Source organism: Ipomoea nil, unplaced genomic scaffold (genome assembly GCF_001879475.1).
Source record: "Ipomoea nil cultivar Tokyo-kokei standard unplaced genomic scaffold, Asagao_1.1 scaffold1043, whole genome shotgun sequence".
Classification (NCBI taxonomy): Eukaryota; Viridiplantae; Streptophyta; class Magnoliopsida; order Solanales; family Convolvulaceae; genus Ipomoea; species Ipomoea nil.
The window spans coordinates 9,058,393-9,075,262 of NW_017617471.1; the positions used below are offsets into that span (position 1 = coordinate 9,058,393).

A 16,870-nucleotide genomic window follows, 5' to 3' on the forward strand; every position below is an offset into this window, starting at 1 on the left:
TCTCCACCCTTGGAACGTTGCATCCACTTCTGCAGTAAGCTTATGGTCAGGGCATTCAAAAACCATGTCATCTTGCAATCTTACTAGGAAAGACAAAGGTGACGAACTGTGCGAGACACCAGGTTCAAACTGAAATACCTTTACCTTCTTAACTGCAACAACCATTAAAAAAAAAATGCACAAATCAATATATTAAAAAATTGCACATACTTCACCACAATAATCATGCACAGAACTACTACACATAACAGTAAATAGGTGCACACACATACTTTAAAATCATCCATCGTGTGAGTAATTTATTCATTGAAAATTATAGGAATGCACAGTCTAATGTTTTGTATGCGTATTAGGCCATTCTGTCATTATTTACATGCACACATAGATTCACACGTTTGCTACTATGAATTGAACACAACACACATGTTCTGTCGTGCACACATAATAGTTGTTAGATGCACACACAATAAGCAACGTTGTACACAGTCACACAGACCAATGCACACGGTCACTACGAAAACAAATAAAAAAACCCTCATAATACACTATAGAACAAGACTGCACACATTCATACCCCACCATGCACACAGAACACAAGCAGTCAATATTTAAAAAAATCAAAGATACTTGATACATAGAATTATTAGTTGTACAAATTACAAATGCTATCAATATTTTGACATTGAAATAAAATTTATTATATAAACAAATGCGCAAACACAATTATAAAGTTTAACCCTACTTAGGGTTTTTTTTTTTTTTTTTTTTTCAAAATACTAAAGAGGAAGAAATATAGAAAACTAGTTAGATAACTCTACTAGAACAAGTAACACCAACCCAATGAGCAAAAAGTCTAGCTAAAATAATAACTCTCGCAGGAATTTCAAAGAAATACAAATCATGATTGTGAGATATTCGTAATTTGTTGTTATATTTAGTTAGTACATGAATTTGTCTCTTTAAAATGTGCTTAATTAATTAAATATGTCCAACCTCGAGACATAATATATAAGTAACTATCACAAAAATATAATGTTAGAATTTTAACTTTACAGAAGCTCAATTAAATAAAAATATATTAATCCCTAAGACAAAATATAAGATTTCCTTGTGCCAGGACACTACTACAGAAATGATATACTACGTCGCTTAATAGAAGGCGGTTTTTTAAATAACCGTCTTCTATTATATTTTGTTATACTACGACACATAATAGACGTCGGTTTTCTAAATAACCGCCTTCTATTATATACTACGGCACATAATAGACGGCGGTCTTTAAATAACCGCATTCTATTATATATTACGACACTTAATAGACGGCTGTCTTTAAATAACCGTCGTCTATTATATATGGCGTCACTTAATAGACGGCGGTTGTTAAATAATCGCCTTCTAATATATATTTACGTCACTTAATAGACAGCGGTTTTAAATGACCGCCTTCTAATATATATTTACGCCACTTAATAGACGGCGGTTTTAAATAACCGCCGTCTAATATATATTTACGTCAATTAATAGACGGCGGTTCTTAAATAACCGCCGTCTAATATATATTTACGTTACTTAATAGACGGCGGTTGTAAATAACCGCCTTCTAATATATATTTACGTCACTTAATAGACGGCGGTTTTAAATAACCGCCGTCTAATATATATTTACGTCAATTAATAGACGGCGGTTCTTAAATAACCGCCGTCTAATATATATTTATGTCACTTAATAGACGGCGGTTGTAAATAACCGACTTCTAATATATATTTACGTCACTTAATAGACGGCAATTTTAAATAACCGCCTTCTAATATATATTTACGTCACTTAATAGACGGCGGTTTTAAATAACCGCCGTCTAATATATATTTACGTCAATTAATAGACGGCGGTTCTTAAATAACCGCCGTCTAATTTATATTTACGTCACTTAATATACGGCTGTTGTAAATAACTGCCTTCTAATATATATTTATGTCACTTAATAGACGGCAGTTTTAAATAACCGCCTTCTAATATATATTTACGTCACTTAATAGATGGCGGTTCTTAAATAACCGCCTTCTAATATATATTTACGTCACTTAATAGATGACGGTTCTGAAATAATCGCCGTCTAATTTATATTTACGTCACTTAATAGATGGCGGTTGTAAATAACCGTCTTCTAATATATATATTTACGTCACTTAATAGACGGCGGTTTTAAATAATCGCCTTCTAATATATATTTACGTCACTTAATAGATGGCGGTTCTTAAATAACCGCCTTCTAATATATATTTACGTCACTTAATAGACGGCGGTCGTCGTGTAAAGGTGTGATACTCCATATTTTTTTGGGCATTGTACGAGGACCGTATGTGCATACGACTAATTTTATTAAATTTTCCTAAATCAATATTATTCATTAAGCTTAATAGTTTCTTAATCCAAGAAAACCTAGTATTTTCTAATTATATACATGTGCACGTATATTATGTTCCTACATAGCATAATTAACCGTCTCCCTTGTAGTCTGATGGCATCCGGTATGGATTTTCAAAAAGGCAGGCTCGGGATCGATTCCCATCCCAAGCATGGGTTGGAATGTTGTTGATAAAAATGATCTTGGGCCCTACACTGCACCTTGAGCTCGGGACCTTGAGCCCGCCCCCCCGAACTATATGGTTGAGCCCCCCTGAACCCCGAGTATAACTCGGATTGTGGTGTGCTTGATACTTGTGAACCAACGGGAACAGGATTACAGGGTCCCTAAAGAAGCGCCCCCCCCCCCCTACCAACCGTAACGAGCATCTGATGTATAAGAACCGTCGTCTATTTATATGAGCGGTTCTTCAAGAAAAGCGTCGGTTCAAATAACTGCCGTAAAGTTTTTATTTACAAAGGCGGCCACTTACACGGCACTTCAAGAACCGCCGTGGTAAGTGTGTTTTGTAGTAGTGGGAAATTCAAAACATAAAATAAAAAAGCTAAAGAATTAAAAAAAAAAAAAAAAAAAAAAAAAAACTATATTAAAGCTTTAAACTCAAATCAATCCCTGAAGCATCTTCTTGATCTTGTCCCTTATCCTCATCTCCCAATAAAGGATTACTTTTACCTCCATTTTTTGAATCATCATCTGCAGAAGTATGATTATCGTCAACTTTAATAGCAGAACCAAGCTGACCCTTATTGATCTCCAATTTAAACGAATTTGCGACGAAACCTGTCGTCCCAAAAGCGTTGCCGCCATTATTTCCTTGAATACTCTCCGGCCGTGTTAGCAGTGATCTCGGCGACCACTTCTCGCCGCCGAAGCGAGAGTAGTTAGAATTCTCCGCCAAAAACGAGGGATGATGATAGGAAGACGGCAGCCGATGAATAGCAGACGAGTAATTGGGCATTACGCCGAGCGATCGATTGCCAAAAGAGTTATAAAACGGCAAATGCGACGAAAACGCCGAGTAGGGGTGGTAGTAAGGGTGGTAGTGCGCCACCGTGTCCAACAACCCTTGCCGCCTTTTCGCCAAGGCACGCTCTCGTTTATGCGCGTTCTGGTGGCCCCCGAGAGCTGGGGAAGTCAAGAACTCTCTTTTACAGAAATTGCAAGAGAAACCTCTCTCAGACTCAAAATCTCGATGTTTAGCAGGCTCTCCCTTATTCGGGGAGTTGTTAGGCGGGGGAGAAGAAGTCGTCATGACTCTAATCCAAAGGAAATGTGGATCGAAATGACGAAAGTCTGGAATGGATTACCTTTTTAAATAGAGGATGAAATAAATATCCCAAAAATGACCAATTATGGAAACAATGCATATTTTTAGACAACATTAAACCTTACCGATTCATATCAAATTAGACTGGGAGATGATCAAGTTTGCAAAAGGCTAAATATCTTCCAAATATTACAAAGTTTTAATATGATTAGTATCTGCAACTTTAACTCCACTATTTTACGTTTATTTAGTTCAATATAATATAATTTTCCATGTATGAGTTCAGTGTATGATTAGTATCTGCAACTTTAACTCCACTATTTTACGTTTATTTAGTTCAATATAATATAATTTTCCATGTATGAGTTCAGTGTATGATCTCAAAAAATACAAATAATTAGTGATCTGAGTTGTTTCTTCTCTCCTCCTTTAGTAATTTTTGTTTTTCTTTTTTTGGTTTGATATATGTATTTTACAGAATATTACACCATTTGACCTATACTACGTGTACTTACTTTTCATGTCATATTTATTAATTACTTATAAATCGAAAATGATCGTGTTATAATTTAATTAAAAGAAATTTGTACAATAATATCAATCGGCACAAATTTCATTACTTGTCTTGTATAGTTGGATACAATCATGCATTTTATATCTGATTGCTTAAGATACTATAGGACAATTGTGAATAGTACCCAATACAACTTATAGCATACATTTTCGTATTTAGTTCAAAAAGATGTCAATCAACAATTTAGAAAAATCTCTAAGTAAATAAAGAGAAAATACGCAAATTAAAATAGTCATTCAACTATGTTATATTCTCAAATTGGTCATCAATTACCAATTCATCCAAAATGATCCATCAACTATGTAAAAATTTACTCAATTCAGTCATTAGTGTACGTAATGAGGGACTAAAATGAGTACAATTTTACATATTTGAAGAACAATTTTTGATGAATTGATAGTAAATGACCAATTTGAAAATTATAAAATTATTAATGGCCCATTTTAAATATTAGGTCTTAAATAAATTCACATCATAAAATACAAAAGTTGGTGCAGTGGTGGGAAAGATTTGATGCAATAATATTATGGATAATCCTTATTATTTAATTTGAAGTGACAATATATCATTCATATTTTACTAATTAATAAATAAATTTTTAACACATGCGGGATCGACTAATTCATGATAACTAATAATGAATAAAAGAAATTTCTTCCAAAAGAAAAAAATATTATTTCTACATCATAACGTAAAAGATTTTGAAAGAAAAAAATTTGTTACAATATCCCAATATTATTGTTTTTTTTTTTTTTGAGTAGTACTGACTCTTGTTACAATGTAGTATCTGTTCATAACTACTTTCTCAAGTACTAAAACATACAGAGTCAATGCTACCCACACTGGAGATCGAACTCATAACCTCCTATTTGGGAGAGCTACTCTGTGCCCAATATTATTGTTCTTTATTATTATTTTTTTTAAGTGTTAATCATTAGTTGGAGAATGATAGAAAATTAAGATAATGGAGATGTTTATAAAAACAGAGATTATTTTGGGTAAGTATTGGGAGATTAATTGTACATTACTGTATTCCAGATTTCCAGGTGGAAAATGGTAGTCTTAATGAAGATTTCTACCTTTTCAAAAAAAAAAAATGAAGATTTCAAATTCCAACAACTGTTGAATCAATCATGGATTTAATTGTGTATTTATGATGTCATGAAGTTCCAAGAAATTTTAACTCTCATCACCACTAAAATCCCACTAATTTTGGGTGTCTGTATCCTTAGTTTCCTTGTACGGAGTATTTTAATTACATTACTAATTAGTCTTAATTACATCAAATAATAATTATAATTGTAATAGCTTAGAATCTTAGACCGGCAATTTGGCGTGACACAACAGATTTTTTTTTTCTTGGACACTTATTCTCGAGCTTGCATTTGTTGCAAGCCTTGCAATTTGCAAATGATATTTGTTAGAAAAAGTGACTTTTGTGTTCTTTCAATTCCTTGGCTTTTAAAAAAATAATAATAATAATTGAAAAATGGTGTTTGTGTTGGTGTTGGTGTTGGTGTTAGCGTTGTTATTATATTTTGAGATATGAAGAAAACAATTGTGAATTGTAATTTTGATGGTATGACAGTAGAGTTCAATTTTAAAAGTAATACAGTATTTCAATGACAAAAAAAATAACTTTACGAATTATTACAATTTATTTTTAGAAAAAGTGTTTGGTCAATATTAAGATTTTAGTTAATAAGGTGGTAAGTTTTGTCAAGACCAAGCGCTTACCACTTACCATTAACCCAAAAGCAGGGGTGAATTAAGAATAATCATGTTGGAAGGGCCAAGTAATATAGAAAAATTGCAATATCAATCGACATCAGTACAAATCATATCTGATATATAGCATTATATATGACATACATGATTGTAATAAGTATTATTTGACAATGATTTATAATGATACTCTCTATACAATAATGTGTAAAGTACATAATTATACAAGTATGATTGGCACTCATGGCGATTGTTATTTTTAAAATATTCAAATAATAAAAAATACATGCAATAATTAAAAATATTGTATTTAAATATTATTTGTCACTCTTTTATCAAATAAAAATTTTCAATTATTTTGTTGACAATAATTTTTTATAATTAAATGATATTCATTTTACTGATTTGATTAACTGAATAATATTTTAAAATTTGAGGGATGATGGGGAATATTCACCGAGCATATGTACCATATACCTGCTCGGGACTCCATCTAGTTACCCTGAGGAACGGTTACTGATCTCGATCGACCCGACCTCGCTGCAAGAGCCAAGCAAATAAATAGTCAGTGTACAATGTACACCTTCTACCTTACCTTGAGACCGGTATCGACCCTGTGGAGTCGGGACGAGTATCCCGAGCAAGGCAACTTGGAGCGCATTTAACTAAGATTCCTAGTCTCAACCTGATCTTATTACCTAGTGGCCAGTTAGGAATATCGTAACACGTGAACTCCACAATACAGCAGCTCGAGCTTGCCGACTGCATGCGCGACACGGGTCAGACATGCTGAGAGCACGACATGTGCCCCTCTCAATTCCTATAAATAGCGCATTAATTGCGAAGAGAGAGACTTTTGACATTTATACCTAACCTTAAGGAGCTCGGGACGCTCCGACCCACTGTCACCTCTTCTCGAGCTCGACTATTGAAACCAACAAACAGACTTGTACAATCTTACGAAGCAAATCCGTATACAAACACTTTTCTACGTACCCTGGTGTATTTACTCCGGTGTATTTACCACATCAAGGGACAATTTTTTTTTTTTTTAAAAACCAATATTATATTTTGTCAATTCCAAATTTAATCTTTTAAATTAGCAAATGTATATCTTAAAAGTGTAAAAAAAAAAACATGTAATAAATCATTGATTAATTAATCAACTAACAAATCAAAATAATGTCTCAATAGTGATAACTAGTAGTGAATGTACAATTATATATATATTTTTTATATTTGTATAATATCCAACATCATATTTCAATACCATGATCTTATACTTGATCCTCAAGCCTAGTGCCGAATAAGTTGTAGTTTATGTTGGTCAGTTGGTGTATTTATACATCCATGATAAATCAAATATTTTTTACATTATTATAAATAAAATTTATACTCATTTAATTTTGGTTATAAACATCACAAGGACGAAAAATAAAATTTTTGAACCAGATAATCTTTTCGCATACTGTGCACTAAATAAGATTAATTCAATAAAATTTTGATTTAGTCACAATCAGAAACCTTTATTAACGATTTTATTCCATTTGCAAAGTTGCAAACACACGAATTCGAAGTCTGAACTTCATGCTTAAGCCAACTCCTCATACAAAAGTAAGAAGTTTGGAAGGTAAATAAAAGTAGAGGGAGAAAGAATTAAAACATAGGTGAATTGGAAAGTAAAATGTGGAAGGTAAATAAAAGAAGAGAGATTAGAGTCTATGGGTGGGAGAGAGTTTGCTCTGATTAAATAAGAAAGAGGAAGGATGTATCGTTAATAGGACTACCTTCGGTCGGTTTCGGTCAGTCATAGGATTACCTTCGGTCGATTTCGGTTGGTTACGAAGGTCAAAAAATAATGTCGATTTTTCGGTTATTCAGTCGGTTATGTAACTGATCGACCGTTTGCTCACCCCTAGGAATGATGAGTGATAAATATTTAATAATAATTTTGATGGAGATATTGGACTAACAAGTTGGAGATAAGTTTAAGAAGATCTTGAGTTGAACTTTTATTTTTGGTTGAGGTTGAGTTAGCTTGGTTTGATGTGTGCAAGCTAGGTTTATGGGGTCTGTAACAGTTCTTTAGAGGTACGGTAACACGGTCGTTACAGAGCACTTGATCTGTTTGATTGTTAACCAAATGTTGTTACAAGACTTGCATAAGTGTCATGTATGTGTAGGAATGAATAAGTTTATAATACAATTTATTTATAAAAAATAAATATAATAAAGAGTTCAAAGTCTGAGAACATAAACCTAACCGGAAAGAACGAAAGTAAGGAAATTTAAGTCGTGTGTAATACACATTTTTTAAAAACTTATTCGCTACCTCCCGATGGTGTTAAAAGTGTTGTAACGTTAGTCTCTCAGGATAAAATGAGTACAGTAATATAGTTGAGCACTCAAGCTATATTACTCTAAGCAAATTAGAACACAAGGAGTTTAGAAATAATTTTTGAGAGAATTAGGAAAATCAAGAGTTTTGAGGTTGTTCAAAAACTAGCATAACAAATATGCCCAACACCACAATATTTTAGGATTAGAAGAAAAAAATAGCAATAAACATGGGCATTTAGTATCATATTTAAAATTAGATTATAACCTTCGAAATCGACAATTTAATATGAAAATTAACACTAGCACTTACAATGTTAATTCTTAAAGTAAATTGAAATTAATACGAAATTAATTTCTATTGATCATAATTAACACATTTTCAAAATAGTACACCAAAAAGTTACCCCCGAAAAGTGGTAGAAGTGAAAAAATATACTCCTCTCGACGTCAATCGAGACATAAGCATCAACTGAGAAAACTACACTACCCGCAAGAGTTTTTAATCTTTATGCTATACAATTCAAACTCTTTCTGAAAAGGAAAATGGTTGAAAATTTAGCAATAAATAGCTATTTTTATGCATTATTTTGATTGAGATCCACTAACAATTCGAGTCGAAGAATGAATTTTGTATATTATATCCATAGACTCAAAATGGTTAATAGATGAATGAGAAACTAATTCTCCTAAGTTTTTTTTTTTTTTTTTTTTTTTTTTTTTTTTTTTTTGGTACACCCAGGGTTTCCACCATCGAACACAATGACTAATCCCCTCGCTGAATTGTAGACACCTCTTTTGTGTGAGACAGCTAACCTGAAGATTTAAAGTTGCTCAATTCCCAAAATCAAGGATCAAACCCTTAACCTTTGACTAATTCTCCAAGTATAACATACAATAAAGTTGGGAAAAAGAAATGTGAAAGCATGTGAACTTGAACTAATATAAATATGTTTTCACTTCTAAGATAGTAGGTAAAATATGTTACTATAATACTCTCAATCTCTTGCATGCACATGCAAGGAGGGTGCAAATCATGCTCCAAAATGAGTGTTTTGCCCACAAAAAAATCTCCTAAAGATTATTCTGATTCTATTATTATTGGCAGCATAAAATGACTTGAATTAGAACCACACAATCATATCGGTTGCGCAAAATGCAAACCCTGAACTGCAGAATGCCTTAGCTTGTTCATCCTACCACAGAATCCAGAAAGAGTGCCAAATTAAACCATGTCAACAGATCACAACAATTTAACAAGAACCAAAATCTCGAAAGAATGAAATTAATGAATAACAGATAAGAAAGAAGCATTCGATCTGTTACACAAGCTTAACCAAATTGCAAATGAATATGCTAATACCATTGCAGACAGCCTATTGAAGCTTTGTGAGGTGATACTGGCTAGTCACTAGGGTGAAGAGGGAGGCAATTCATCATCTGGCTGTGATGAAGAAGAGGGAGGCAATTCATCGCTTGGCTGTGATGAAGAGGGAGGTGGTGCTGTTGGTCCGAAATCCATGTTTGGATACACACCGGGGGGCCTTTCTCGGGGTTGGATGGACAATAACTGGTTTGAATCACCTACCACATCTGCCCAACCGTAATGTGGTTCCGCCCTTCAATCACAAGTAACAAAGCAACATAAGAAAGAGGTAAAATTTTCTGATATTTGTGAAATGCCCACAGGGGTGTCACTCACTCGTAGTAAGTTTCTTCATCTACAACAATGTCCCAGCTTTCACCAGTTGTGCTCTTCCCATATTTATGCACTTTGCTGATACATAGAGAAGGCAGTGTTGAATTTCAATATATAGACAAGAAAAATTACTAATTTTTCAGTTGTGTATACAGAAGTTTGGAATGTTGAGCAAGGAGACTCATAATTGTGAATTACCCATTTCCAAAGTGCTCCTCTCCCCATGTTCTTGACCACCCTGAAATAAGAAATGCAAAAAAAATGGGATACAAATATCAATTGAGTTTCATCTTGCTAGACAAAAGGGGTCAGTACTGCTTTAGGAATTCAAAGAATACATTAACCAACTCATGTATATCTGTAATATCAACATCTGGCAGTATCTAACAGAATCAGAAAAGGCATAATTGGCTAGAAAAACTTCAGGAAATTGATCTTAGTGATTCATGATGACTATTTTGTCCTGAATAATCAGGAGAGCCTATTTTGTCCTGAATAATCAGGAGAGCCTAGTCATTAGCACCCATGCATGTATACATTGTGGTCACCAATCTTAAACTATTCAAATTAAGTCACTGCAGATTAGTCCAAAGTTCTCCAGTGTCCTGAACAATCGACATATTTATTTCTAAGTGTATGCTAAACTATTTCCTATTAAAGATTTGTTATGCAAATTTCAAAGTAGGTTAGCTATGAGCACAATATATGAACCAAAAGCATATTTCTCCATTTTAATGATTTTTGCCAATTATTTAGTAAAGAAAGATGTCACTTACGGTCACCAATAGGTGATACATGCCAAGTTTCACCTTGCCGTGACCCAATGCCAGCAAAGAACTTTTCTTCCCATTTATCACCCCATTTTGTTCCCAATGCAGTCTCTGCCCACTTATCTGTCCTGAGAGCAAGCAACAAAAACAATAGAATGAGCTCTTCTCAACTTTATAACATCTGTTGAAAAGAATCCTAAAGCAACCAAACCCTCCCAATAGTAGGGGAAATGCTTCGAGTGGAACTCCTAATCTTTTCTCAAATGACGAGTTTGCAGACCACAGGTATGCAAATAGCATAATTTCCCAATTGTCATACTTTCATTAGTTGAATTTCATTTCTCTAACAACTGGTACTGACAATATTTTGAATGCATGCAAAATCCAATATTAGAGGGTGTATTTATAGAGATGTGTTAATTTCACTTTTGATCCTTTAACTATATTGGCATTTCCACTTTTACTCCTTGACTATCAATTTGACCAAATTTTTAGTTTATTGACATTTTTAATTGACCAAATTCAGTCCAAATTACTCTCACATGCAAAAGGGTGATTTTTGGTGAAATGGCCACAAATGGCATTTCGAACATTTTGGACTTAATTTTGTTGATTTAAAAAAGTTGAGGAACTAAATTTGGTCAAACTAACAGTCAAGGATTAAAAGTGTAAATGCCAGCATTGTCAAAGGACCAAAAATGATATTAATTCTTATGGAGATCATCGGCTTAGTTTCATATCTGTCATGGTCAACATGTTAAACTCAATTTTCATATCAAAGAATGTAGAGGGTGAATCAAAGACCAACAGCCAATGTTCACCTCTGAATTCTAGCAGTCATTCACTACTTAACAGCAGGTATAATTCCTATGCTAAATATGAGCTTTAACATGCAAAATTAGAAAGTGTAAGATCAATATACAAAGAATGTAAAATTTAGAGGTTACTATTAGTTATAATGTGCATGTCATTTCAATTCCTAAAGTCTCCAGTTAGTCAAAGAACACCAGGAATGTAGTTTTTCTTTAATCAAGTAAAGAGATTGCGGTACTCTTTTAAGTACCAAGAAGGTACCACCCAAAGACAGATTTACAGCAAAACAAATGCAAATAGTTATTTGTCAAGGAAGAGTTCTGCAAGTCAAGATGCCAAGAAAATTTAAATAAAATACCATTTCAGGACAGATCCCCTTCCATCATAATGCTCTCCCCACTTCTCCCACCATGATTGTTCATTTAATCTACCATACTTATGTGCACCTTTCTCTGTCCAACCCTTAGCATCATACTTTTCCCACCTGCATCAAAAATAAATAAATTGCTTCAATTCGATAATGTAAGGCTTCCAAATGGTGCAGGATTTTGTCTAAGGTTTGAACCTTATTTGGTCAATATAAAAAGGCCAACGTTTTGATGTCAACCATGATAATAACTGTTTTGCTATTAAAAATCCTCTTACCAATTTTCATACCATCCAGCATTTTCTGTTCCTGACTTCGCTTGTTTTTGTGCACTCCTCTCTATTCTAGCTAGATTACTACAATTTGAAAAGGCAAACCGCAAAATTAATGTCTGAAAATTATAATAAATGTTGCACTCAAATACACTAGAATTATGATATTTTGCAGCAGAGCGGCAGAGCATGCCAAGAGAATATAATATACAATATATAGATACAAAAACAAGGATAATAGACAACCTCCACTCATCTTGGTGAAGAACTTCGCGCCAAGTTTCCCACCATGAATCCCCTTCAGCATTTTCCCCAGATTTCTCTACACCTACAAAGTGTTTGTAAAATAAACAAGGATAACCTTAAGATTTCAACAGTTGTAGAAAACACTAGAGCATTATTGATTAGAAAACCTAGAGTCAGGCCCCACAAATGGTACTGAAGGACAAAGTAAAGAAAAGAATGATAATACCTAGCTCTTTGTATCCACTCCAATCACTTTTCTCCCACCACTGTCAAGGAGATCAACAAATCCAATTAAATGCATCCACCTAGGATGATACTTAATAAGGTTATGAAAACAATAACATAGAAAGTTACTGACGCAATCACCAAAATTGAGCATTTTACAAGTCAATCTCAGGGCATCCCTAGTGAGGGATATTTCATCTTCCAACTCAGCCAAAATTCCCACCTCAACCAAACCTGCAAATGTGTGAATACTCTGCAGTCTCCGCACATTTGCAGCAGGGTTTTATAAAAATAAATAAATAAAAGATGTGCGAATGAAATGCACATGAGCCCAACGGGCACCATGCATTGCACGCGCCTGCTGGGTGCATCAGAAGTGGCGGACAACTTCTTTCCTTTTTTTTTTTTGTTTAATATATAATATATAATATAAATAATATTCATTGCTGGGTGTAGAGATAGATGGATATTGGTTGATGATGTAGAGGGGAAATATCCCCACTACATTGTGGACGCCCTCATTTCACTTTTAAGGCTGTTCTGTAGCATAGTAATACTCAGGTTTTATGATTAAGAATACGTTCAAGAAGCAAGCATTGCAAAAAATGCAAGACATCAAGAAGTTTCAGCACTTCTGAAAAGAAACAGTTTTTTCACTTACTAGCATCAAGTTAACAGAAAAAATAAATAAATAAAAAGATTTCCATCATTTAGAATCAAGGATAATCCTCCCGTCAAAATTATTGGGATTACTGTAAAGATAGTTGTCTCCATCAAGGCAAAGCTTCTTGAAATTGAAACAGAAAAGTTTCTATAATTGAAATCTAATAATTTGCTAGATTCATGAAGGGATGGTATCAAAATAATATTCGCGAGAAACAGAGGAAAATTAGAGGAGTTTGGTAGGCATTTAGTTCAAACAGAAGTTCACCAGTAACATATTGTCTACCTATACTCATGCAATCATAAAGTATTAGAACATATTACTGTGGAAAACTTCAATACCGTTTCTTTCCATTCAGAGGTGCTATCATGGTTCCTACCACCCATCCTTGCCCATCTGCATCTGTAACCATTTTCTCCCAGGTCTTCTCCACTTTCTCGATACCAAGTACTACCGTCTTCGTTAACGCCAGATTCATTAATATTTTCATTTAACAAATCAATGCCCCAATCTTTCTCATTTGCAATACCTGTATCTAAAATAAAGGAAGCATAAAGTGGAGACATGTCAGAGACACCAAAACTTATACCAACTGAATTGCAACTAAACACGACTTTGGAAATCAATTAATAGATCAGAATAATCTGGAGAAAATGTGAAACACTGCAAGGAAGCACAAATACCTCGTTTGGGCGGAGTGTCACGAGATTGAGGGCCTGAATTTCTAGGTGTGCAACGGGAGAAAAACTTTTCTGGTTTTGAAACAAACCGAGATCTGTAACATGCCGACAATCAGAAAGCTAGTTTTAAATTTTGAATAAAATAAAACAAACAATTGCAATGCTGAGAAAAATATAAAGAGAAAGATTTTGCCTCTGAAGCAACTGAACTTCTGAAACTAATTAAACAACTAGCTCAGGGTTTGTGCAAAGGTATAGACAACAGAGTAAGGCTAAACCCTGAGAACTGGTCAAAACAGCTTCCAGTGCACTGCACCTCTATATTCTAATGTGCATGTCTCAAAGAGAGAAGCAATTAAACAATTGTAGAATCTATTGACTTGTTTGAAAATTAGACCACCAACAAAACAAAATAATAATAATAATAATAAATAAATAAAAATAAAAAAATGCGGCCACACGCTGAGTTGCTTCAAACTTGACAGAAATGAAACCGAAAATCAAATTGATTGAGAAAAAAACTAAACCTTCAATTATCTATTCAGTGATCATAACTAATTCTCTACTGAGCAGCGTACATTTGTTAAAAATAAAAGAGAGCAAAATTAGATAAGAAACTCACTGAGGAGAAGCAAAGCGCATTGCAGGCGAAGCATGAACGCGAACCCTGTTAATCTTCAGGGGATCGAAGCGCCACTCCTCACAGTTGTCTGCACTCTTACCCGACCCGGAACTCCGCCTGATAGGCACCACGGAGTCAGGGCAGCAGCACTTGACACTCCACCGCGCATCTCCGCCGAGCGACCTCCGCTTCCTCCACCGCCGCAATTCCACAAATCCAGAAACCGGCAACGCATCGGCTCTCCTCGCTTTAGTCTTGAACGGCGTGGCCACACCCCTCGAAGTTGCCGCCATTGCCATTCAAGGAAATGCCATGGACTGAACGAACCCTAGCCCACTTTGTTCGCTGTATAACAGCAGAAGAGAGTAGAGAGTAGAGAGAGAGGTCGGGAAATATGGAGAGAGAATCGGAGAATCTGTGTCGCACGGCTTACGGTGCGTTTGGTGAGATGGGTTTTGCTCTGAAGAAAACTCAAAAAAAAATATGTAAATCTCTCCCCCAGTCCCCAGACATTTATTAATCTTTCAAAAATTACACTCTCACATCGTGGCCAAATGTGGGTCCCGTTCTTCTCTCCATCTGTATCCATTTTGCCACTGTGGATTCGCCACGTTGTGGGTGCTGAATCAGCTTAGCTCACTCACCTGGGCCCACCTCATCCCTCGTTTCAACCTGAAATATATAAGGGAAAAATATAATGATGAAATTAAAGAAACAAATTATATTCTGGAATTTACTTGAGCACATTTTTGAATGGGCATTTTAGGAAACATAAGGGGCATGTTTAGTAAATGATCATTTTTTATTTTTCTAAAAAAAAAATTTGATTGCATCATTGAACCCCCAAGTATTTTTATAGCATATTACTTAATCATTCAAGTGTAGATTAAGTAATAGTAATTAGAACATTTAGCATATTACTTAATCATTCAAGTGTAGATTAAGGCTAATGTGATTTTTTTTTAAATGTCAAATAAACTCTAAAGTCATTAGCATAGTGCAATTGAAATCCCAAGTATTTTTATATATAAATTAAAAAAAATCCTTTAAACTGTAAAAATATTCAATTAAGTCCTAATGTAACTTGTTTAGTGGGTTAAAGTTGATGTGAGTTGACAAACGGATTTTTAATGTTAATGTGGATCTGGTGTTCAATTTGGACTTTTAAAAAAATTACAAACATCAATCAATTGTTCGAAAAAATCGACGAACAAGCAGCCATGGTTGTCATCTATTTGAGGTCCGTATATGGACAACTATGAAAAAGGCAACTATACATAAAGGTTCAAAGGGCAAACCTGAAAGCTCCAAAGGTCTTTAATTAAACCTGATTTTGCACTATGCGCCAAGGTAAGCAAACATGCATAAAATGCGGCTCACTTAATTAAATCTGGCATTGCACTATGCGCCAAAGTAAGTAGGCATGCGTAAAATGCAGCTCACTTAATTAAAATGATCACGTAAAATGTGTTAAATGGACTTCTATGACAAAGGCAGCTATAAATAAAGGTTCATAGGTCAAGCTCCAAAGGTCTTTAATTAAATCTGATTCTGCAATATGCGCTGAGGTAAGGAGGTATATGTAAAATGCAGCTCACTTACTTGGCCATTTGGCCAATGGCCATTAACTAAGTGACGTGATTTAGCTGTATATATAGTATGTGAGTATGTGACATGAAACTATTTGTCATGTAAACCTAGCCTCTTAAATAGCCAAAATTGTTGTTGGCCAATAAATGGCTACTTACGAACAGGCAAGTGGCTATTGAAAAAAAAAAAAAAAAAAAAAAAAAAAAAAAAAAAAAACAAACAAACAAACAAAACAAAACAAAACATTTAGTCTATCAAGTACAATCAAACCATGCCACTTAGCTAGCCAAAATTGTAGTTAGCTAGTAAATAGCTAGTTAGCTACTTACTAATGTGCATACAACAAGAATCTTATCATGTATGCCACTCAATTTAATGTTCTATTTCATTATCTTAATGATCAAAGTAGAGTAAATTTGTTAAAATGATTGCTATTGGTGGATTAGCTTTTAGTTTTGGATAAATTTTTTGTTTAAAGAATTTGTTGTGTATTAAATCCTCAAACATCCCCCATCATATTGTGCAATGTCATATACAAAATCATTGCTAAAATGATTGCAGACACAATAAAAACGGTGCTAGGATTTGCCATT

At 34.2% G+C, this 16,870-nt stretch overlaps 2 protein-coding genes across 3 annotated transcripts; both read right to left on the reverse strand.

The window, feature by feature from the left end:
- Positions 1-3,012: 3,012 nt before the first annotated feature.
- LOC109181232 (zinc finger protein KNUCKLES-like) lies at positions 3,013-3,678 on the reverse strand. Its single transcript, XM_019330985.1, has one exon. It carries the CDS (start codon positions 3,676-3,678, stop codon positions 3,013-3,015), a length of 666 nt encoding a protein of 221 aa, XP_019186530.1.
- Positions 3,679-9,263: 5,585 nt separating this feature from the next.
- LOC109182354 lies at positions 9,264-15,177 on the reverse strand. Of its 2 annotated transcripts, XM_019332513.1 has the most exons (12): positions 14,688-15,177; positions 14,069-14,160; positions 13,727-13,920; positions 12,723-12,762; positions 12,497-12,578; positions 12,257-12,334; positions 11,970-12,095; positions 10,805-10,926; positions 10,227-10,266; positions 10,032-10,106; positions 9,693-9,948; positions 9,264-9,525 (listed from the first exon to the last, which is right to left on the reverse strand). In XM_019332513.1, exons 1-11 carry the CDS (start codon positions 14,984-14,986, stop codon positions 9,741-9,743), a joined length of 1,356 nt encoding a protein of 451 aa, XP_019188058.1. In that variant the 5' UTR covers positions 14,987-15,177; the 3' UTR covers positions 9,264-9,525; positions 9,693-9,740. The 2 variants fall into 2 exon arrangements, with proteins under 2 accessions (XP_019188058.1, XP_019188057.1); XM_019332512.1 differs by having other exon boundaries at positions 9,481-9,948.
- Between the last annotated feature and the right edge of the window lie 1,693 nt (positions 15,178-16,870).

Coding starts and splice junctions, on each gene's coding strand:
- LOC109181232 (XM_019330985.1), bottom strand. CDS start 3,678: ATGACGACTTCTTCTCCCCCGCCTAACAACTCCCCGAATAAGGGAGAG.
- LOC109182354 (XM_019332513.1), bottom strand. CDS start 14,986: ATGGCAATGGCGGCAACTTCGAGGGGTGTGGCCACGCCGTTCAAGACT. Junction 10,107..10,226: donor GAGGAGCACTTTGGAAATGG/GTAATTCACAAT, acceptor TCTATGTATCAG/CAAAGTGCATAAATATGGGA. Junction 9,949..10,031: donor GATGAAGAAACTTACTACGA/GTGAGTGACACC, acceptor TTGTGATTGAAG/GGCGGAACCACATTACGGTT.